General features: G+C 39.8%; 3 protein-coding genes and 1 long non-coding RNA gene across 7 annotated transcripts in view; 1 reads left to right on the forward strand and 3 right to left on the reverse strand.

Annotated features, from left to right (window-relative positions):
* sik2a (salt-inducible kinase 2a) overlaps positions 1–5,555 on the reverse strand; it is an 18,009-nt gene extending 12,454 nt beyond the window's left edge. The window contains exons 1-2 of one of the 2 annotated variants that reach the window (XM_058382490.1): positions 5,131–5,555; positions 2,635–2,751 (exon numbers count right to left, since the gene is read on the reverse strand). In XM_058382490.1, coding sequence (XP_058238473.1) covers positions 2,635–2,751; positions 5,131–5,262 — 249 coding nt within the window. In that variant the 5' untranslated portion in view covers positions 5,263–5,555. Of the gene's footprint in view, positions 1–2,634; positions 2,752–5,130 lie in introns of those variants that run through there. The other variant, XM_058382491.1, reaches the window with a different exon arrangement.
* Positions 1–20,053, forward strand: part of LOC131347988 (uncharacterized) — a 23,295-nt gene extending 3,242 nt beyond the window's left edge. The window contains exon 3 of one of the 2 annotated variants that reach the window (XR_009203870.1): positions 19,755–20,053. This is a non-coding gene — a long non-coding RNA (uncharacterized LOC131347988). Of the gene's footprint in view, positions 1–8,047; positions 8,183–19,754 lie in introns of those variants that run through there. The other variant, XR_009203869.1, reaches the window with a different exon arrangement.
* On the reverse strand, positions 7,561–16,577 carry layna (layilin a). The gene is made up of 6 exons (XM_058382495.1): positions 16,354–16,577; positions 13,952–14,249; positions 13,191–13,348; positions 11,142–11,243; positions 10,530–10,632; positions 7,561–8,639 (listed from the first exon to the last, which is right to left on the reverse strand). Exons 1-6 carry the CDS (start codon positions 16,427–16,429, stop codon positions 8,285–8,287), a joined length of 1,092 nt encoding a protein of 363 aa, XP_058238478.1. The 5' UTR covers positions 16,430–16,577; the 3' UTR covers positions 7,561–8,284.
* hoatz (HOATZ cilia and flagella associated protein) lies at positions 17,092–24,436 on the reverse strand. 2 transcript variants are annotated; one of them, XM_058382497.1, is made up of 6 exons: positions 24,079–24,436; positions 23,112–23,147; positions 22,967–23,037; positions 19,722–19,781; positions 18,909–18,961; positions 17,092–17,899 (listed from the first exon to the last, which is right to left on the reverse strand). In XM_058382497.1, the coding sequence occupies exons 1-6, from the start codon at positions 24,284–24,286 to the stop codon at positions 17,833–17,835; spliced, it is 495 nt and encodes a 164-aa protein (XP_058238480.1). In that variant the 5' UTR covers positions 24,287–24,436; the 3' UTR covers positions 17,092–17,832. The 2 variants fall into 2 exon arrangements, with proteins under 2 accessions (XP_058238480.1, XP_058238479.1); XM_058382496.1 differs by having other exon boundaries at positions 17,093–17,899; positions 22,967–23,040; positions 24,079–24,431.

Below are 24,436 nucleotides of genomic sequence, written 5' to 3' on the forward strand. Positions count from 1 at the left end.
GATGGTGGAGAGCGCAGTCTAACACATTGCTCCAAAATCTCCCACAGAGATCTGAAATGTTAACAATCTTAAAGATTTTTTTGTTGTACAAATAAAAGAGAATCTATCATGATATCTCAGGAAGAAAGGGCATTGTGACAATCTATCAGAATAATGATATTAAATTGTCATATCCCCCAGCTGTAATAACCTTGTGGATGGAGTCAGTCTGGAATAGATCGCAGTCATCAGGATAGAAATGTTTCATCACAGTATAAAGGTGATCACTCACAGGAAATTTGTATAGATTTGCAGTGACACGTCCCTCTAAAGGAGACAAGTGGAGACAAACCATGCCAGCAAAATAAATACATGACCAACCCCCTCCCCCCCACTTCACATAACAGAGCTAACGTCTTTTATAGTCATTTGTCTCATTATATTGGTTGTGACTGCTAAGGCCTGCCCAAATTCCAAAATATTTGAACAAAAGACCTGTAAAAACCATGAATCCATCATAAGCCTCTTTGCAGGCTTAGAGACAGCAGGCTGCTTTCATCCGCAGCAGCAGCAGACTTTGCAGAGCCTTGTCGAAGAATGTAATGCGTTTTATGAAATCTTGATGAATCGCGCGATGACTGAATTGTAGCTGAACACAGATTTAACGAGGGTTAGCGCCGGACTTCCCGCAGCTACACGCTGCCGCTGAGACTCGCGGTATCCAGTCCTTATCAGTGTTATATAACTGAACAACACTAACCCTATAAGCAAACCAGCACAACAGCTGGACTCGCACTGCCTTTGGTTTCCCGGAAAGTGATTACGACTACTTATATAGACGTAATGCGTGCATAGCTGGTATGTCAGATAGTAACCTTTCATTTACTGTACATTTACATTTCTGGTGTTTGGCAGACACCCTTATCCAGAGTGACTTACATTTTATCTCATTTTTATACAATTAAGGTTGTATAAAGTGGCGGCTGGGTCGACCTGGGATTCAAGCTCACAACCTTCCACTCAGTAGTCCAATACCTTAACCACCAAGCTTAAACTTCAACTGTTTTTTTTTTCCTGAATTGTCTTTTTATGAATTTTTTCTCTTCCAATTTGGTAATTTGCTAATTACTACCCAGTCGTCATATCTCTCCTATCACATTAGAGCTGAGGGTGAAGCCAAACACATGCTTCCTCAGACACACATGATGCCAGCTATCTCTTCAAACTTCCACTCATGCTACGTCATGGATCAGCTAAACACTCTCAGAGGAACAATGTACACCGATCAGGCATAACATTATGACCACCTAATCCCAACAATATTGTGGTGGTCCCCCTTTTGCTGCCAAAACAGCCCTGACCCGTCATGCGCTGTGTATTCTGAGACCTTTCTAACAGAACCAGCATTAACTTCTTCAGCAATCTGAGCAACAGTAGCTCGTCTGTTGGATCGGATCACACGGGCCAGCCTTCTCTCCCCACGTGCATCAATGAGCCATGGCTGACCATTCACCACTGTTCCTTCCTTGGACCACTTTTGATAGATACTGACCACTGCAGACTGGGAACACCCCACAAGAGCTGCAGTTTTGGAGATGCTCTGATCCAGTGGTCTAGCCATCACAATTTGGCCCTTCGTCAAACTCGCTCAAATCCTTACACTTGTCCATTTTTCCTGCTTCTAACACATCAACTCTGAGGACAAAATGTTCACTTGCTGCCTAATATATCCCACCCACTAACAGGTGCCATGATGAGGAGATCATCAGTGTTACATCACCTCTCACTGTTCATAATGTTGTGCCTGATCGGTGTATATGAACTCACAAATGCCCATAATTTTATGACTGGGTAGGAGAAGCAGTTTCATCTTTCCCTTAAACGGAACCAATTTTGCTCCTTTGGAAGTCTTTTTTTTTTTTTTTTTTTACATAAAATAATTGTCACCTTAATGTGGTGTTCCTCCAAAAGCCATTGTTAGGCTGTTAACATAATGGACCATGCTGTGGCCTAATTGGGCAAATTTCTTCATATCATAAAACAAATGGGATGCTGAATCTCTGACTTCCAGTAATGATCCTGGTCTCTGCTAATGACATAACATTTGGAGAAAGAATCGAGAAAAGAAAAGAAAAGAAAAGAAAAGAAAAGAAAAGAAAAGAAAAGAAAAGAAAAGAAAAGAAAAGAAAAGAAAAGAAAAGAAAAGAAAAGAAAAGAAAAGAAAAGAAAAGAAAAGAAAAGAAAAGAAAAGAAAAGAAAAGAAAAGAAAAGAAAAGAAAAGAAAAAGGTAAATAAATATGAGAGCACATGACAATGAAGATCACGTTTTTGATCTTCCCTGGAGGTTGTTTCCCTGGACACATCTTTAATCGGCAATTTTACCCTGAAGTGCTTATGGGAAAATTAGAATTAGACACTGCTCTGAGTTTTTAACCTGGCGATTATCACTTCACATCTACTGTGGTATTCACCAGGTCTCGCTCCTTGTGACTTCTTTTCGTGTCCAAAATTAATAAAAAATGAGCCTGAAAAGGAAAAGGTTCACCACTGTGATTGAAATCCAAGACAAACTGCATGAGGCTATGGACAAGATGACCAAAGATGACTTTTGGATATATAATAATTACAGAGGAAAACAAATAAAACCTTTCGCACCTGGTAAAGCTTAATGATGTGCGGATGGTCCAGCAGCTTCATGATCTCCACCTCCCTGTAGATCTTCTCCAGGTTTGCAGCATCCAGCTGGGTCTTATCTATGATCTTTATGGCAACCTGCATTTTAATGCAGATGTTAATTACTATTATGGTGTTGGACATACACTTTACGTCTCATTTTGAGTTGTTCAGAATCTGGAAAGAACCATGTTATTTCTTTATTTAGACACATTATGGTCTAGTACTAATATAACTGACATGATTTATTTGACAAATTCTTTAAAGTAATTCTTCAAAAATACAAGACCACAGAATCACCAAGACAAACACACTATGTCCATAAAGAAAGACGTGAAGTAGTTCAGGGTGGTGTTTTGGGGTTTTTTTCTCCCCTGAGATTAAGAGATTTTGACGAAAGCATCATTCTCAAATATATCTTTCTAAGAAAGAACAATTACAGGATATGATTTTTTTTTTTTTTTAGTTTCTTTTTGAATTAATGTGTCCTAAAGCCATACAAATCTGTAAATGTAAATTTTATGGTGTCATTTTCACAGCAACATGCCATCATCCAGTGAAAAGTTCAGACCATACTACTCCCAACAAGGAATTAAACCTCCTGTTTTCTGCACAAAAACAGAGATGCGACTGAAACATGCATGGACATTTTATTTCCACGTCCAAGCTTGGTATCATGGCATGAAAATGGATCAGGCAACTGGACTGGACAATAAATCCAATTCAGTTTACACCAAAATTGACTGGACAAGTATTAAATAACTGCATCCCTAATGGTACCACTATTAACCCCTTATACAGTGTAGAACAAGACTGCTTTTAGAAGCTCTGATATACCACTAATGCAATATTTCCCAATACAGCTCTTCTGTCATTTCAATATTTTCCCAAAACCTGATAAAGCCATGATCTGATCTGGTAGACGCCCATATCCAGAGTGACTTACATTTTATCTCATTTTATTCAACTAAGCAATTGAGGGTTAATGACCTTGCTCAGGGCCAGGCTTGTTGGACCTGGGATTTGAACTCCTAACCTTCCACTCGTGAGTTAGCACATCCACCTGACCATTATTATCCAGAAATGCATGTATAAACTGCACCTGGATGTAATCCTGCTAAAAATCTCCTTAATGATGCCTCGTCCATCTCAGGTGTGTGAACGTAAGCTACAATTTTTGGCATGAAAAGAACGAGGCGGGGCTTCTTCTGAGGAACGCCAAAATCCTGATGAAACCCATTGTACTGAATACTGGAATGTACTGAAGTTTTCTCACATAAAGGAGCTACCCAGACATGGGGGCGGTGCCTCAGAAAGAGAGGTTTTCCTTAGAACGTCCTGTTGTGTTCTGATTTTTTTTCAGGCTCCACATGACTCATCTACTTTAGATATATACAGAGGTCTTTCTTTTCATGGTGCGCTCTCAGAAATAAAGGTACCAATAAAAAGGCACCTTTTTCCTTGTAGCTGTGGTGAAGCCAACGTTTCTAGCTTTATGTACCTGAGAAGGTGCGTGTAGTGTAGTGTTAACGAGCTTAACAATGAAATCATTTGGACTCTAAATGAATACACAAATATAGATAAGAACATGTGGCATGCATTTATTTTTTTTTTTTAAATAAACTTTCCCCCACACATTTGGCTGAGATTAGACGTCTACATCTGGACTGGGATCCTGTGGGCTGGACAAACAGTGACCAATAACATAAATCTGATACCAGTACAGCGACTGGCAACTGGTGGCAGACAGGGTGGTTTTAATTAAGCTATTGTTCGGAAATTGTCGATTCCTTCGAAAAAATATTGTGGCCAGGAACAAACAGGAATAATAATAAGAATAAGAATAATTTGTGCCCAGCAGAGTTTGGGCTCTAGTCTTCGACCAACTGTGAACTGGAGGCTGAGGAAATGTCAGAAGCAGAATTGACACACCATGCTGACCAGTTCTGACATTTGTACCTCTGTTTTCTTTTATAAAAAAAAAATTAAAGAAAGAATGAGAGAAAATCCCAATACAGAAACAGTTAAAGACATTGACTCTAGTCCAATTATGCGCCTTAAATTATTTTTAAAGGTATGCGACTTAAGATCTACTCTATATTTATGGCAAATATATATATATATATATATATATATATATATATATATATATAAAATATGCACAAAAGATATATTAAAAGATGAATAAAAGATGAACCCAGGCAACAAGGAAAAGTCCAGTTAGGAACATCTTCGGTACATTTCTGAGATTATATAAAAGACGATAAAATAGCGCAAATCTGTCGGTTTGTTTGTGTATTATTATTATTATTATTATTATTATTATTATTATTATTATTATTATTATTATTATATGGTCGAAAATCTGGACAGCTGTCGCCCTCCCTGTCCTGCAGAAAGCCCAGATTGTGTGGTCAGTTTATTTCTTTGTGTGCTCTCAGAGTTTGCTACTTGTTAGAGTTTTTTCCACTCACACACCTCCGACTTGGTGATCCGGTGTCTCGCCAGCTTCACCACGGCGAAGTTCCCTTTCCCCAAAGTGCGCTCGATGTCGTAAAATCCGACCCGAACCGGTGCCCGTTGGCAGGGTTTCCGCTCCAGCTCGGCCATGGCCGTTGCTTTTAACGAAGACGCGGGCAGCGCGCGCGCGCACCTGTGCGTTCAACGGACGGAAAGGTAGAGGTAGTGACCGGCTTAATGATTTAAAAAATATATGTATATATATATATATATATATATACATATATATATACATAAAATTATTTCAGACGCCCATGCTAACTTAAGCGCCGCGCCCGGTTTCGGTTCGGTTCCTTCACATGGTTTCCGGTCCGTTGCCCGTTAGCGGGTCCCGCTCGCCCGCGAAACGGTTGGCTCACGCGCTCGGCGCGAAGCACGCTGTCTCTGGCGCTCCGCATGCGGTGACGTCAGTGCGAGAGATGGGTGGGGGGGGCGTAGGGGAGGGGGTAGAGTAGGCGTGGTCTGTACGGTCCACAGTCCGTAACCAAGGCAACCTTATCCGCTTCGTACGTCAATCAGTGCCTGCAGCGCGCGCACTAAAGCTCCATTTTTTTCGCCTGGGCTATTTTCCAGCTTGGATATATATCTATATATTATTATACGACTCAAACATGCAGAGTCAGGATTACTGGACTAGATCTCAACTCTGATCTCATCTCTGAGTCTTCATGCAGATTTAATGAATCAATAAATAAATAAATAAAAAATCCCCCAAATGGAATTTATCCCGTCCTATACATAGACACCCCTTAAAGTGCCCTTACCACTATTTTGCCACCCCACCTCAAAGAACCTGGATCTGCCAGTGAGACTGTCTCATTAACACATGCTGATGTTGCTAAGCGTAATTCCAAAAACAACAGCCACCAGTTAGTCATCATTCAGCAGTGTTCACTCACTGCAGTCTCTGCATTCATGATTAACCCGAGCTGTAACTGCTGATCATATTTACCATTCTCCATATACCTACTTACACTAAAAACATTAGCTTTATAAATAGTAATTAGCACGCATTATCATGTGTCATCAGTAGAAGTGAGCCTAAAAGTTCTATTTGAGCTCACGCGATTGTATGGGAATGTAATGTGTAATATATCTCCACCTGCTGGTTAGTGGTGGTATTGCTCCACACATCCTCATTCTAATGGTTTAATTACTGTGCACATCCGTATAACACAGAAAACACACATTTCTCACCGCTTTCCACTCTTTACTGTGTGTGTGTGTGTGTGTGTGTGTGTAAACCACATACTTCGTTTGAAAGGCTGTTAAACGCAGCCTTTGTTTTCAAAAATAAATCTGACCGTCCTACACGTGAAACATTCACTTGGAAGATAAATTATTAATAAATAAATAGTGTGGAAAAAAAACTGGTGGCTTTTCAGGTATCTCCTGCACCAATTCCTCCCTAATTTGTTCTTAGCCACCAGGAATCTCTCACAATCACACTACAACTACCAAGATACACTATATTGCCAAAAGTTTTGGGACACCCCTACAAATAATTGAATTCAGGTGTTGTTTTTCACAGATTGGACTCGGCCCTTTAGTTCCAGTGAAATAAACTCTTAATGCTTCAGCATACCGAGACATTTTGGACAATTTCATACTCCCAACATTGTGGGAACAATTTGGGGATGGCCACTAACCCTGGCTCACAGTCTGCACTCTAATTCATCCCAAAGGTGTTCTATCAGGTTGAGGTCAGGACCCTGTGAAGTTCCTCCACACTCAACCATGTCTTTATAAACCTTGCTTTGTGTACTGGGGCACAATCATGGTGGAACAGGAAGCGGCCATCCCCAAACTGTTCCCACAAAGTTGGGAGCATGAAATTGTCCAAAATGTCTTGGTATGCTGAAGCATTAAAGAGTTCCTTTCACTAGAACTAAGGGGCCCAAGCCCAACAGCTGAATTCCATGATTTGGAGGGGTGTCCCAAGACCTTTGGCAATATAGTGTACTTCCTTTGAGACACATGAAGCCAGCTAGATGTATCTAATTGGAGTGTTGTTTGTGTTGTGTAAGACACAAGGTAAAGCTCTGTCTGCCCTCTTCCACATACATGAGCTCATGGATTCCTATGATTGGCTACTGCTGCTATGATTGGTAGTGAGAAAGAGAGAGACAAAGAAAGTGTGCCCCTCCCAACCAGAAAGCATCATTTAGGAGCCTGTTTTAAATCAAGAACAGAAGACATGAGCAATGCCAAGGGCACACAGTAGACAACAACTTAAGTGCATCCATAAATGTGAAAAAGGAAACAATCTGATGTGAAACCACATGTCAAAATAAAGTCGAACAAGAAACACAATAGCACTATTGTAGGACAAATCATTCATCAAAACACTAGTTCAAGGAACATCATTAAAACAATTACAAAAACATGTAAAACGTCAATGGACAGAAAAAGGCAAGACATTTATTTAGATCCGGTTTCAGGCCTACAAGTCAGCATCGTAAGATCACCCTTTAATGCCTTTTAAGGCCAAAGCTGAGAATATGCAATATGAAGGAAAGCAGCATAACTGGGCCATGCAAACCCGACAGGATGAGGCACAAGCAGATACAGAACAAATTTACGCACAAAGTAGAAGTCACATTACATTGATGTGATGGAAGAGCTTCCACTTGTTTCTCTAGGAGACATGTAAACCAATCCAGACAAAAAAAAGACAGACAGTACATATATTTTATAATGCATAACATTAAAAAGTCAATAAAAGTCCAGTTTCCACAAGCAAATCAGAGGAAATATGTATTTCTCAAGCAAATCTGTGTCATTTTTCATGTGTAAACAGTCATTCCATGCGAGTACAAGGGTGCACACTTGAGCAAGTGTATTAATTTTCTGATATGTCTTTGTATTTCCACAGACAGGGAGCTGATCACTATCTTAGATGATCTAAGACTCGGAGCCTTTTTTGTTTTCGCCTGCCATAGGAGACTAAATCAGAAATAATTCTCAACCGCTTACAAGATGACAAGCTCGCTGCTGTTTGTCATCTCAGTGCCCATTTACATGGACAAAAGAAATCAGTCCTACTCAAATGTCTGAGGACATGCGAGATCTGAGACGTCCCAAATATTCTGTTAGTCTGTCAGAGTCTTGTTCAGTAGCTGTAGAGCTCGTTATCCAGCCAGCTGTGTTCTCTGTTGTACCTGGTGCTGGAACGGTTCTGGTAGGAGTCGTAGATGTCATTGGTGACGAAGCCACTCTCTGTGCTGGCCAGTGTGACGAAGCCACTCTCGGTGTCATGGCCTCCCAGGTTGTCATACTCGTCAGTCGGTGTGTCTGGAGAGGAGCCCAGGAAGGAGGTGTTCTTGGTGTGAGGCCGGGTGTCACTCAGGTCGATCTCATGTTGCCTTCGGATCACGTTGTACACATCTGGACTCGGGCTGTTACATCGCTCTCCTGGGGCCCAGGTTCCATGCTTATCTACTGGAGTCTCTGTTTGCTTTCTTCGCCTAAAGAGAAGGAATGAATGCGATGTCAACACGCACCATACATATACTGTATATATACAGTCATGTGAAAAAATGGAATATTCAATTCTTTATTAAGAAATGTCAACATGTCAATTTCTGATCTTGTTTTAATTTGTACCTGTTTGATGAAAGTGATGTAGTTGCATGTAAACAACAAAATATCACTTTGTTTTCACTTTTCATTAAATAAAAGAAATCAACAAAAATGAGTATTTCATCTGCGGAAAAAGTTAGAATACCCAATGGAACACCCTGTGCCCTAATAGCTAGTGTTTTCCCCCATGGGTTGAAATAACCTCAATAAGACGTTTATTATAGCCATCTACCAGTTTCTGACATCGACTGGAAAAAGTTTCCCCCACTCCTCAATGCAGAATTCTTTGTTTGGGGGGTTTACTGCATGCACAGTCCATTTCAAATCACCCCACAGGATCTCAGTAGGATTAAGATCTGGGATTTGACTTGGCCATTACATGTTCCTCAAATGCCTTCTGATACAATGAAGAATTCATCATGGATTCTATGATGGTGAGCTGACCAGGTCCTGCTACAGCAAAGCATCCCCAAACCATAACACTTCCACCTCCATGTTTCGTAGTTGCTATGAGGTTCATTTCCTGAAATGCTGCATTAGGTTTACGCCAAACATGCCCTGTTATGGTGTCCAAATAATTCAATTTTAAACTCAATTTTAAACATCTGTCTGAGGCACATAATTCCAGAAGTCTTGGCCTTTGTCTCTGTGTTCTTTGGGAAAGTCTTGCCCTTGTGTGTTTTAGACAGCAAAGATTTCCTTCTTGCACAACTCCCAAAGTAGTTAAAGTTGTGTAGTCTCTTTCTGACTGTAGATTCATACACTTTGACATAAACTTTAGCAAAAGCTTGCTGTAGATCCCGTGATGATATTTTAGGGTTTTTGGAGACATTTTTAAGCATCTTGCGGTCTGCTCTTGGGATGAATTTGCTTGGATGCCCTGACCTGGCCATGTTGGCAGTTGTTTTAAATATTCTCCACTTGTAAATGATCTTCTGGACAGTGGAATGGCTGATTACAAATTCTTTTCGGATCTTTTTATATCCCTTACCAGACTCCTAAGCATCAACAGTCGCCCTTCTGAAGGCCTCAGAGAGCTCTTTGGATCTCACCATGGTGATACCTCTCACTTCAACAATTAAGACCAAACCATGCTTTTCAAATGTCTGAGGTTTAAATAAGGCAAGCCTCCTTCAAAATGCTCTGGAACAATGTTCTGATCATTTGCACCTGATGTGATTCACCTGTAGGTCATTTTATCCATTTTAAGCACAAATAAATGTGGGGGTGTCTTTACGTTTTCCTCACAAAAATTTGGATCTTTTAAAATTACATTTCACAGCTTGCATTAAAAGAAAGGATTGGTTTTATTTGTTTAGTTATGTTCCTTGAATCTTTCAATATTGTTAAAATGAAGATAAAATGCCCATATGTAGGGCATAGGGACCAAACACACACTATGTCACCTGGACTTTATTTCTTTACTGAATGTATAACAAAATATCATTAATTTATTTTGCATTCTATTTATACAGCAATAATTACATATACAATGTATGGCCAAAAGTATATAGACACCTGACCATAACACTCACAGGCACATTTTAAATCCATGTGCATTAACATCTACTGCACAGGGGTCATGCCGGAACAGGTTTAATGGCAGTGAAAGGAAATCTTAATTCTACAACAGTTTGAAGAAGGTCAGGTGTCCACAAACTTCTGACTGTATAGAGTATTCCTGCTACCATTCTTAAATCATTCTTAGAACTGCTTCCAGAAGTAAGTGTACCTAACAGAGCCACGGAGTGTATGCTTATCTTTCTGTTTCATACCTTTTAGCGAACAGCTTGAAGCAGAAAACGCCATTTGCTACGATCAGGAGCAGCAGTAGAGGTATCGTAGGGAGTATAATGTAAACGATGTTCGTTACGTTATCTGGAAAACATCAAGCGAGACGTAATGTAACAGTTTAGCACAGTCTCATTCTGGTTTACGGTTCAAATTAATAATTGACCAGTTTTAATAATCTTCTTGAGGGTTTTGTCAGTCGTATGTATTTATTTATTTGCATTAAAAAATTCACTTAATCACTAATTAACATCAGAAACATTAGAAATCAGGCACAGATTTTTCGGTTGAATGAACACAGCCATTTTAAAGGTTGCTTTTTGTCTGAAGGCATACAATATTATGAATGGAATAAACCGTTTGTGGATAATGTCGTGGAAATTCTGTACGTCAAAGACAAATTGATGACAGCTATAAGATCCTGTAATCAGAGCTCCTGTTATAGGAATGTAATTAACACCTTCTGACCAATCAGAAATGAGAATACAACATGGTGAGGTTTGCAGATCACTGCTGCTACATCTACACTTTTACACCATCATCTGAGATTAATGTTCATTACTTATTGAAACATTTATTCTACCCTGGTGGTCTACCTGTAGGTTGAACAACCACACCGCTCGTCCCATCATTGTGCACCGTCGATGATGGCTTCCTGGCTGCCTCTGTCGTCATCGTCGTTCTTGTCGTAAAAACGTCTGAAACGAGAACAAAATAAATTACTTTGGAAACGAGGATCTAAAGGTGAAAGCAATGTGTAAAATCTAAAAGGTGTAGAAAGCTACACGAGTGAGCGATTCTTTATAAATAACAGAACCCGGGAAAAAACTTGTTGAGTTGCCAGATTGGGCTGCTTTCTGCCCGCTTAGGCTGTTTGTAATCAAATGAAACTTGGAACAATGCCATTCTTTTCATTAGAATTGGCATACAGGTTCAGCTGGCTTGTAGTGAAATGGCCAACCCTAGACGAGTGAAATTGTATAACGGGATCAAATCTGACAAATAAATCAGATATGAAAAATCAATCTAACTTTAATCTGTTAATCAAAGAACATCTGATATCCCTGGTCCAGTTTCGGAAGCTCAATAGTGTTGAATTTGCTTTCTACACACTTCTGAACACAAATGTTGTACATCAGTGCAACACGTACTCACTGGAATATTAAAAAAAAAAATGGGATCATGGGATCGCTGGAATAAGTAGGCAATAATGAAACCGTGTCAGACGGCCACGAGACAGTAGAACAAAATACACAGAGCAGTGAACACACAGTACAATATCCTTGTTATAACTTCTAATATTGTGCAAAAAAACTAATTTCATTTAAATTACAGCAGGTATGAGCTAAATAAAGCATGTAATATGCTTTATTTATGTAATAAAGCAAAAATAACACAAATAGTATGTGCCAGTAGATGCTACAGCATAGATCGATGTTTGGTAGAATGTATTAGAATTAGAAACTAAGATGTTTTTACTGTTTTCTCAGAAACGGTTCATATTGTGGTTGCTAAATAGTTGCAAGTCATGAGTTCACGGTTTTATAACCTACTCACTAGCTTGCTAAAAAACTAATCATGGGTTAGCAAAGAAAATACTCCATATAAGCAGTCGAGATATTTTAGTACAATGACCGAAATGTTAGATTCGTCTGCCAACAAAACAGTTTCAAACAGGCATCCATCTGGCTGGACGACTTAATTACAGTAAACTGTCCGGTCTGTTATATGTTTAATCATTTAGACGGTTGTTGCGAAATGAATCTGAATACGTTATCTGTGTGTGTGTTGTTTGGAGCAGTAGGAGTGAAGTGAAGCTCTGTTTCACATTAGTGATCAGTAGATCAGAATTTCTTCTGCTCTATCTGTTATGAATGTCACGTATGATGGATGGAGTTAGGGTGTGTGTGTGTGTGTGTGTGTGCGTGTGTGTGTGTGTTTTGTTCCCTTCCGCCCACTCAGTCTGCCGAACGCGCTTTTCATGGGGGCGGAATAATGTCATAATAGCAAAATCAGTGAATCGATGTAATGCAGTCAGGAGCCATGTCAGAGATATAAACGCCGGATCTGATTGGAACACGTCCGGATTTTCTCTCGTGTAGCATTCCTTCAACACCACCTGGGATCATATATTCTCTACATACATTCACACTACAGCGCCATTAATTTACTGAATCTGAATAGCCAGGATGTCGATTCATTTATTTAACATTTATGGAAGGAGTCTCCAGGGTCAGCGGTATAAGTTTTAATAATTATAAGTTAGCTATAATATAAGTAAAAACAGGAACTGACTTGTTTTGGGTATTGCATGCAAATTTATCGAAGAATTAATTGTTCTATAGTACAGTGGAACCACGGCATACAAATTTAATTCATTCTGGAGGCGAGTTCTTAAGGTGAAAATTTATAAGAGAGGGTATTCGTATGCTGAGGTTCCACTGCATCACCCTATTGCTCGTTAATATTTATAACTTGGGCAAATTGTTGTGGTTTAAATAACAGGCCACAAGATGGATACCAAAGGGGTGAAATATCCATAATATCCCCATAACCCTAATTCAGGAGAAATGTAACCTTCACTTAAAAACAAAACAACAAAACCAGGCCCTTACTGGCTTATAACCCACACTGAATTCTCTCACCTTTGGTATACTTGCAGATGAAATTGTTCTTCGTCTCACAGTTGTCGTCATTCCACTGGAACATGTAGCTGTTTCCCTCATCTGAAGAAGCTGATGGTTGGTGGTACATCACCACACACACCTCGTAACCACAGGACGGCTCGTCTGTGTGCCAGTTCCTGTTCATATCCATGGAAAATGCAAAAAAAAATCTGTTTTTCACCTCAAGGTCAGGAATCACAGGAATCTTTAAGCTTTAAGTATGCAGTACAGGGCAATTAGTGCTCTCCTCCAAGCATGTTTATTTATTTCAGCTACAGTAACTTTAGCCTTTATTTGTCAAATATACGTAACTGCACAGTGAATTTTTTTTTTTTTTTTTTGCATATCCCATCCTTGGAGGGTTGGGGTCAGAGTGGCAGTTCAGTAGTGCTGGGTGGTGAACCCTGGAATTTTCCGGTCAACAACCCAGAGACTTAACCACTTGAGCCACCACTGCCCCAATATTATAGGCAGATAAATATCTAGGCAATATCTCATGTTATGAAACAATATCTCATTATGAAATAGATTCAGAGGAAGTACAAGATGAACACAAAAGAACACATGAAATAATTGCAGCATATAAATTAAGACCTCTAATTCGAATTCCACTCCATAAATAAATAAATAAACCCCAAATTAAATGGTACTACATAATGCTAGAGATCAGCAGAGCTATGTTTTCTAATACTGTTATAAATAATGGAATATGCAATACAAGGAAACTCATCGCTTCAGACCTGAAATTTGATCGGCTGCCATCCAGCCAGTAGTACTGAGACTCGCAGTCGACGCTGCTCTCCTCATAGTTCGGATCTCTGCGTAGACCGATCCAAAAGTCACCATCTGAAGCTTTCAGCTCATGAATAAATCCCTCAATGAGACTCTGCTCAGCCGCTGACTCGATGCTGAGCAGGTCTCCTCCGTCGCTCCGGCATGCCCGCTGGGCCTCCTCGAAGTTTAGCTTGCGCCAGCCGTCCTCGAAGTAGCCGATTTTGTAACAGGGCTTGTTGGTGCCCCGCTTGCATATATGTTGGCCTTTTGGGGGAGGAGTGAAACAAGATTAGGTGCATGATGGTGTAACTAAAGGAATGCGGCATGTTACCCAAATGCTTATTCTATAATATGTTTAGCAGTACTATTATTAAAGTAAAGATATTTCTTGTAAGATATTAAAGAATAGAGGGTTATCATTCATTTTTGTTTTCATGAAATTGAATAAAAATCCATCTTTGTTCACATTTGTAATTTATATGGATTAATCATGAACATTTTTGTCCTTAAAACTAGCAATTTGGTTTTACAAAATGTTTTACGTAAGGATCGACTATTAAGACTAAAGCATTAGACCGAATACTTCTTCAGACTTCTTCTGAAAAGTACTAGGGTAGAATTATACCCCCAAATTAGTTCAACATTTCAATCAAAGAACTACGATCTCATCCCTGTAAAGTCCAAACATCTCATGCTAAACATTTTTTCCTCATTACCAAAGAGGCCCCTTTTCGGTACCTACTATGACCCAGCTCCTAATTAGACCAGTATCCTGCAAGGTTTTGACCATGAAATCTATGTCCCATCCCACATACCGCATACTAAAGTGCACATAAACCCGTCGTTTCCATGTCCTATTTAGTTCACTAGTTCAATTTGCAATGTCGTCTCGTTAAAACATCTATAGCATGCACTACGCCACCTGTCGGGTTTACAGGCAGTAAAGGAAAGAAAGTAAAGAAATGCTTTAATCATGATCAAAAGAAGCCTAGAAAGGAAACGAGTACAAAGAGGATGCGGATATTATAAAAAGTCCATAGGGGACGTGAAGTGAAATAGCGCTTAGTGTTGCAGAAAAGGTAGACTTAGTGGCACTGAAATGTCTAAAAATATTTTTTGTTGTAGGCCACTGATGTGGATCAGACCTCCCTGATTCATCCTGACGTTTTCTCTACTTCTGTTTGGAGCTTATGGATGGTCCCTAAAGATTTGTGCTTCACAGAAACCGTCTCATCCTTGCTTAATAAATCATATTTAGATAGAGTAGACTGTCTAATGTGCATACACTGATCAGACTTAGCATTATGAGCAGTGAGAGGTGAAGTGAATAAGACTGATGATCTCCTCGTCATGGCACCTGTTAGTGGGTGGGATATATTAGGCAGCAAGTGAACATTTTATCCTCAAAGTTGATGTGTTAGAAGCAGGAAAAATGGACAAGCGTAAGGATGTGAGCGAGTTTGATGAAGGGCCAAATTGTGATGGCTAGACCACTGGATCAGAGCATCTCCAAAACTGCAGCTCTTGTGGGGTGTTCCCGGTCTGCAGTGGTCAGTATCTATCAAAAGTGGTCCAGTGGTGAACCGGTGACAGGGTCATGGGCGGTTAAGGCTCACTGATGCACATGGGGAGAGAAGGCTGGCACGTGTGATCCGATCCAACAGACGAGCTACTGATGCTCAAACTGCTGAAGAAGTTAATGCTGGTTCTGATAGAAAGGGGTCAGAATACACAGTGTATGATGAATCAGGGCTGTTTTGGCAGCAAAAGAGGGACTAACACAATATTAGGCAGGTGGTCATAATGTTATGCCTGATCAGTGTATAATTGTCTTATTCACAATATACTCATACTGACCATCATTTTCAACCCACCATACAGTTTGTCTACACTTGGATTCTGAAAGGGTTTTTAATCATGTTATTCGGCGTCCACCAGAAAAGGATCGGTTCCCAGTGAATTTGTTTCCTCTTAAAGTTTCTTCCTCAGCTCATCGCAGAGAGATTTTCAGTACTGATCTCAATCCACGCCCGGATTTCTATCAAGCTGATCTGTCCCTTATTAAAAAAAATGTAAATGTATGTAACATTTACTGGATTACAAAATGACACAAGTATGATACCTTCAGCCAGTTAAGATGACATCTTATTGATTTCTGCATATCTTAAATTGAGTGTCAGAAATGATCTGGAATGAACTTGCTATAAACTTGCTATGACATCAAAGCACATGTTAGTCAAAATGTTTCTAAGCATCTAAGGATTGTCATGCCATCTAAAACCGGAAACCAACAGAAACAACCAGAAATCAAGATTTACACACATTAAATCAGGAAATCATTTTTTTTAATGCGAAATCGCGCACTTACCACTCAGCACTCTGGATGCTGAAGCCGGTACACTGAGCATCAGCGCTGAAAAAGCCAAAACTCTCCTTACATCCATTTTTCCCCTTTCAGGCTTCCATTACAGAACAAAATGCGTGTTTTACAGTAAAACGGACAATCCTCAGCCTGAGCGAGGTGTGTGTGTGTGTGTGTGTGTGTGTGTGTGTGGGACCGTATGCTGTCTCCACACACTGCACGCAGGAAAGACAGGGAGGAGTGTGTGAGAGGTTTTTGGTCTCGCGAGCGCGTTAATTAGCTTCAGATTAATTCAATTAGCCTGCTGCTGGTGGGCGGAGTCTCTTTTATCTCTTCAAGCATACGCATTATTGTCAGAAATTATATATATATATATATATATGATAATTGGCAGTGGAAGGATGCAAGTATATAAATTAGATATTTATAACTATATTTGGCAAGCACTCTTAGAACTGTTACGTTAGAAACAAACAAACAAACAAACATTTTGGGTCAATTTGAATAGCCAATTCGAGTTTGAATTAATTGATTGAATTGACCCATTACTTGTTTTTTTAGACCCAATTTGTTGGTAAAAATGACAACATTGCTAGACTGCTGTTAATCCGAGATGTTATAAACAAAACGTGAGATAGATATATATATATATATATATTAACTAGAAGCTAACGTTAATATTTATGTAGCAGCCTTTGGTATATTAATATGAACTTTTTTTTTTCAATTCAATTTTATTTGTATAGCGCTTTTAACAAAGAGCATTGTCTCAAAGCAGCTTCCTTTACATAGCTTCCTGTATATTCCTATACAGAAAAGTCAAATGGACACACACTATATTGCCAAAGGTTTTCGGACGTCTGCCTTTACATGCACATGAATGTAAAATGGAGTTGGTCCACCCTTTGCAGCTATAACAGTTTACTCTTCTGGGAAGGCTTTCCACAAGGTTTAGGAGTGTGTTCATGGGCATTCTTGACCATTCCTCTAGAAATGCATTCGTGAGGTCAGGAACTGATGTTGGATGAGAAGGTCTGGCTCACAGTCTCCACTCTAATTCATCCCAAAGATGTTCTATGGGGTTGAGGTCAGGACTCTGTACAGGTCAGTCAAGTTCCTCCACAACAAACTCGCTCGTCCATGTCTTTATGGACCTTGCTTTGGTCACTGGTGTGCAGTCATGTTGGAACAGGAAGGGGTCATCCCCAAACTGTTCCCACAAAGTTGGGAGCATGAAATTGTCCAAAATGTCTTGGTATGCTGAAACACCCGAATTCAATGATTTGGAGGGGTGTCCCAAAACTTTTGGCAGTATAGTGTACAGTGAAATTTATGTGCTTTAAAAGAACTTCACACTGGACTTTTCACTTTTTTCTGCTTTACACAAGAAGTGGACAGGAAAGGTTTAATACAAAGTACCATTCATATTCATATATTCTTCAAACAAAATAATAGTATTAGGTTTCCAAAGGCTGGTGGCACACTTTATACAAGTTCTCGGACTTCCTTTATGTCTTGATCCAGAACCTCGAGAGGAGTCTTGCAAGAAAACCTGCAGAGACACAGCATAATAGATCAGAATCAGCAAATGATATGAAATAGAAATGAAATTATATACTACACATGCTTCAAAATGCTTAGTTATTTGTCACTGATACTGTTTTATCTCCGAGCTGTACTCTTCTTTATTGCTGGAGTGGTACTATATTTTGTATTGTTTAATCCTATATCTGTTTATAGAGAAGATTCATGTACCTTTAGTTTAGTTAGATTTAAGAGTAATGCTTTAAAGCTACATGGGTGGTCCCATTTTGTACCTTTAATTATTTTTAAAGACAAACTATATTCACATTTCCAAGAAACAAAAGGTACAAAAGATGCACAATTAATGATCATGCCCCAGAGAAAAGTAAAAGTACAGACTGGTACCTTTATTGGTACCATTTATATACAGTTCAAATACCAATAAACAGAAGACAGTGAGGTCAAACCCAGCGCTAAGGATGTCATGCTGTTCACATTTTTGCCAGCCGATTCATGGATTAATTGACTAACTCGTAGTGTAATTAGCGAGCACTTAATGTGCCGGGTTACATCAGGAATCGTTTACCATTTGAAAGAAAAACCTGCAGAAATTGTGCTTCAAATGTCTTAAATCATCACAAACTATTAGTGTTTTATTAAAAGTGAGGTATATTTGTGCAATGTATGTTTATGTGGCTTATTTCTTAACATCAGGTTTAAAAAGGATACAGCACACACACACACATTCTCTTTTCCTGTAACAGTAAAGTTGTGTAATACCTCTCTCAAGAATTAAAAGGGAGTATTATTTGTTTGCCTTGTTTTTAATTTGAAGGAATTTATGGCAGCAGCATCAGCGAAACAGCTTCCCCTCCCACAGCAGTAAATCCTCTACTCCCTGTCGGGTTACTGCCTCTGCGTCCACACAAGTCGATGCAGGGCTCTATCGCGCACCATGCTTCTTATAGTAAGCAGTTTAAACCTAGATATTTCACTAAACTAATTTATCGTTTGACAGCACGGATGTTCATTTGTACCTCTCATTCAGCTCAGCTCTACTTGGCTTGTGCACACGGGATACCATTTCTTTCTGTGGAAGAACACACAGTTAACAGTTTATGATCACGATGCTATCAATTACTAAGAAGTTTTAAATGAGATATTTGATCAGTATCGCATACAAATAGGTTACGATGGTATTCATAGGATAATGTGTCGCACAACAAGGAAATAAGGGACCTGTATCTGTAATTTGCAGATTAGAGAAATACAGTAGCTGGTGTGATTATGATTAAGATAACTAATACATCAAAATAACATCAACAGACATTCCACTGTAGTAACCTAGTTACATGAGAGCAATATAAGGGTCAAATTGAAATACATACTGAGGCTGAAAGAATTAAAAAATATGTGAAATGTCTGCACAGGGCTGTTTTAATGCACATTTTCCTCAAGCAGTGATGTCAGATAGAACTGGTTATGATTAATCATGATTGGTAAAACAGCTTAACCACATAATCATCATCATTTTCACCAAGAGACGTGCGAGTCCATAATGAGCCGCTTTCCAGGCCAGTCCAATCTTCCTGTTCATCTGCAGGGCTTGGACAGTGGCTAAAATGCTGAGGCTTTGAGGAAAAAGTGCTGATAAGAGAGACAGGGCACTCTAATGGATAGGAGAGAAATAAAACACTTGGCTGTCTACAAGAATCCTCTTCTGCCCAAATCCGCAAAGGGTTGTAATGATGAATTGCCTATTGGACGATTTGCATGGACGTATCGGCTGATGAAGAGAAAATGAAGCAGCAGTATGGTTTTTATAAGGGAGATTGACACGTGGTGCCTACCTTAATCCGATCTTCTCTCTGCTTCTTCAACAGGGCCATGATCTCGTCACGCTTTTTGGCCTATGGGAAAAAGACACAAGAGGCTGATGCGTGAAGAAAGCAAGCTGTGATGTTAGAGAACTAACCAGCTTTGTCTCCACCAGTAGTAATCTATGCACGTTATGGCCACGAGGCTGAGAATGCAGCAGCCAGCTGGCAAGAGAAACTGCAACTACTAAACAAGCCTCATAACTCTGATTTAACACTCCCGCTTCGTGGCTACATGGCTGGCTGGTAATTAACGTCATTTGATTGATTTCATTCTGAATATGGTCTCGTTAGCCATTCATCAAGCAGACATCGTTTAAGAGCAGGTTAGTCAGTTACAGTAATGTAATGCAATATGATTATTATCATTAGCGATAAACATTACTCATGCCATGTTCCTGCAAAAGCACTCAAAGTGAAATCAGAAGCAGTTTCTCTCCAAAAAATATATCCATTTCTGTGGATGCTGCACTGAACAGAATATTTTTGATTCAATGTCAAGCTGAGTATCAAGCACATGATGGAAAATCCTATATTTATTTCTTCTAAAAACAGTCATTTCTCTCCAGTTGTCAGCTTTGGAAAAAAAAAAAAAAAAAAACTTTTTCTTGGGAAGAAAAGCCAATTACTAAATAGGAATTGTATGAAAATTATCAGGTCTCTGGTGGACTATGAATCCATCAGCTTTCAGTTCAAGAGGTCTCAGTAGCCTGTGGAGAGATAAGAGGGTATTGTGACCGGGGTGGAAATAAAAAAGATGAGTGAGTGAGTAACATGCCTGTGAGTCACTGGAGAACGATAACGGTAGGATTCTGTCATTTGTTTGGGTGCATGTATTGACTTTTCAGGTTAAACCAAAGAACTTGATTAAAGAGAAACATCACCATCATGATAATACTGTTTGGTTTATATTTGCAGCGCTTCAGGCTGATAAAGTGTCAAAATTGAAAATTAGAAACATGACTGAAAGGTAAATTATTACATATATATGTAATATAACTGTTACACACTTTTATTCATCAGAAATCTTGATTCAGATTCATCAGAAAGAATTTATTTACACTAGTTTGGCTGTAAAGCAAATCACAGGTTTATGTTACAGTATTTCACAATGGCTTGTGAATTTACATTGAATACAAAGCTTTCAGCTGTTTATTAATCAGTTATAGAAAGGAGTGTCCAGTGTCTTTGTATCAGTCAGATGTGAAGCTGTAACTCAAGTTGTCTGTGATGGAAATGTCTTCAGGGTGGTTGGCTTTCTGGTTTCTTTGTAACAAAGAGGAAATGAAGGAAAGGCTGTTTATAATGTAAGTGATGACAGAAACTAATTAATTTACTCAACATTCCATTAAATGTAACTGTAAATGGATAAAAATATATGTTGTCTAAGTCAGAACTGTTCTATAGTAAATGCCGTAGACGAGCCTATGGAAAATCCACCCAAGACTGTGGACGTCAGCGGTGCTGGAATTCTCTGAACTTGGGTCAAACACATACTAAATGTCAGGGATAACAAGGATAATGATCTTCTATTGGTCCATTTGAATTTCAAATCGGAAATGGCTGGGCTTGTAAGAGCTCTAAGAAACTTTCTTTGTAAAAATCTGCATTTTAAAACCAGTCTCCTGTCTCCCACTGAACGACGTGCACCTCTTTAAGCAGAATCTGCAAGAAAAGAGAAAAGAATCAATGCTCCCCGAATCCTCCTAGCCGCTTTCAGATGAATTGATCTGCAACCAGCCTGCAAACCGCAAGCCGTGGGCCCGCTAATCCGATTAGCAGCCGCGCTCGGTGAGCTGCGGCAAGCACCGGAGGCTCCGCAGATGCATCCATCATGACAGAAATACAAAGAGCTGGTTAAAGGTGGCAGCTTCTGGGATCGCATTACCCCGATTGGCTCTCTGGTGCTCTGCAGTGGGGAACTCCGGCGCTAAATCAAAAGTACTACAGGCTACTTTACACATTAGAAAAATGGCCAATTACTCACGAGAGTTTTATGAGGATGTAATATGAAGCGTACAACACATCCGGGACCATAAACCATTTAATGCTTCACAGGAATTCCGCTATGTATTTAAACACACTCCCATCTGGACTCTTAATTTTGTGGGCTGCAGGTTTATTGATTTCTGTAGATGGGCCGTAGTGCACACGATATTAAAACGGCGGATGAAGCCAATTGCTGACGTTGCTAATTCGTAGCGTGTGCCAGTGTCTTGTCACCCGGTCTCATATTCCTGTTAAGGGTTTGTAACACCGACTATCATTACAACTGCCACAATTAAGGCCCAGTTTAGCTTGCAGTGGTGTGTGATTGCAGCATACGCCTGATTCGCTTTACATCTTAAGTGCACCATTATGTAAGTAGGAGCTTCATTTCCTTAATGCAGTGTGCCGAGGCATTTTTTTTTTTTTTGCTTAAAGACAGCAGATTCTGGCTGCCAGATCCTCACGCTGCAAAAACTCATCTGATCTCGATTCATTGCTCATTACAGCCCTGTATTTCTGGCTCCGGCACAGTAACACAGAACAATGGAAAAATTGCTTTCAGTATTTCAGTATATTTGTACCTTGCAGTAAAAGTGATATTAGAGATATTTTGATCAACCTCTCACTGCACACTTTATTATTTAAGCTAAATAACTGACCGGCAGATGGTACAATATATATAATCTCTATATAAGAATGTCTGTGAAAATGTAATATTTGCCCAAATACCCCCACAAGAATCTGAATCTGTTCTGAACAGACATACTGTACAGAATCTCCTCATTTAATTCAGGCAGCATCCAAAAATTTCACTGAAATATTTACACAGGGAAAATTGCTCCTCTTCAGCGAAACTACAGATGGGCATAAGTACATTTTATGAGCTTCATCTGCACCTGCTAGGTTGCAAGATTTTTCTTGAGTAGTAGCGGCATTTAACTGGCTTTAAACACAAGCACTAAATCTGAAAATAAATAAATAAATAACGGTGGAATAGATAATGCAGTACATCACACACACACACACCGGAAAACAGCAGCGTCATAGATCACAGAGTGCAGAATCGAGCTGTTCTGAGAGGATGAGCCATCTTCCCCATCTATCAATACTTAAACAAAGGCTATGTGAAACATTTCCTCTTGCACTTCCCCCTTTACAGCTTTTATTCTGTGTGAGCCATCATGACAAGGAATTTGCATAGCTTATAATGCAGCTTAACATGTCCTCACCATTTCCAGGTAACTCTGCTTCTCATCTTGCATCTGTAGCTGGTAAGCCTTTTGTAAGATCTCTTCATTTTCTGCTGTAAGATCTTATTTTCAGTCCGGCTGGAATTCAGTGTGAAATTATTCAAATGAATGAAAGACTACTTACTCGCCCAGGGTGGCTGCTTGAGCACATTATTGCTGACTGAAAGGAAAGATGAAACAATATTACTAAGACTGTTTTCTTTATACAGTATTTAGAGAATTTTTGGCATATCTACACACCGATCAGGCATAACATTATGACCAGTGAGAGGTGAAGTGAATAAGACTGATGATCTCCTCATCATGGCACCTGTTAGTGGGTGGGATATATTAAGCAGCAAGTGAACATTTCGTCCTCAAAGTTGATGTGTTAGAAGCAGGAAAAATGGACAAGCGTAAGGATTTGAGCGAGTTTGACGAAGGGCCAAATTGTGATGGCTAGACCACTGGATCAGAGCATCTCCAAAACTGCAGCTCTTGTGGGGTGTTCCCGGTCTGCAGTATCTATCAAAAGTGGTCCAAGGAAGGAACAGTGGTGAACCGGTGACAGGGTCATGGACGGCCAAGGCTCACTGATGCACGTGGGACGCGAAGGCTGGACCGTGTGATCCGATCCAACAGACGAGCTACTGCTGCTCAAACTGCTGAAGAAGTTAATGCTGGTTCTGATAGAAAGCTGTCAGAATACACAATGCATGACGGGTCAGGGCTGTTTTGGCAGCAAAAGGGGGACCAACACAATATTAGGCAGGTGGTCATAATGTTATGCCTGATCGGTGTATATTATATAAGAACTTAGTGAAGATGTACTAATGTTATCACTTCAGTAATAAAAAATGTGCACAGTTATGGAAGGCGTGTCCAGAATCTGCCCTTAAATCTGTGCTGATCGGAGGTAAATCTGTTGCTGTCATTTTCAGGGTGCAGGGACAACATGACAAGCTACATTTTTGTCTTATAATGCAACTGATAACAGGAATGAAATTATAAAAGGATAAAAAATGACCTGTCTTCTATAAATGTAAAACACTGATTATTTCCTCCTTCTCTCTCTCTCTCTCTCTCACACACACACACACACACACACTTACCCCTACTTTGCGGGGCCTTGGCTACCTTCAGACGCTGCTTAATGTCCACTGAAACTAAGCTGGACTCGATGGGTGGCTGTAGACACAGGGAGCTCCAGAAAACTTTGGCGTAAGCTACATCCTCTTGCGACGAGCCTTCAAACACCGTGTAACACACATCAACATCTGAAAGTGTTTCCACGGCGTCTAGATCTCGCACTTCGCTCATAATAACACTAGCCTAGGGCGTGAGTGTGTTTACCGGAAGTGGAGGCAGAGGCGCGTGTCGCGGTTGTCATGGAGAAAGACGCTTTCAGGGCGCGCGACACAATTCCCCGTTTAATTTAATACGGATGATTCTAAATGTCGGAAAATTTCA

The sequence above is a fragment of the Hemibagrus wyckioides genome, linkage group LG28 (assembly GCF_019097595.1).
Source record: "Hemibagrus wyckioides isolate EC202008001 linkage group LG28, SWU_Hwy_1.0, whole genome shotgun sequence".
Lineage (NCBI taxonomy): Eukaryota > Metazoa > Chordata > Actinopteri > Siluriformes > Bagridae > Hemibagrus > Hemibagrus wyckioides.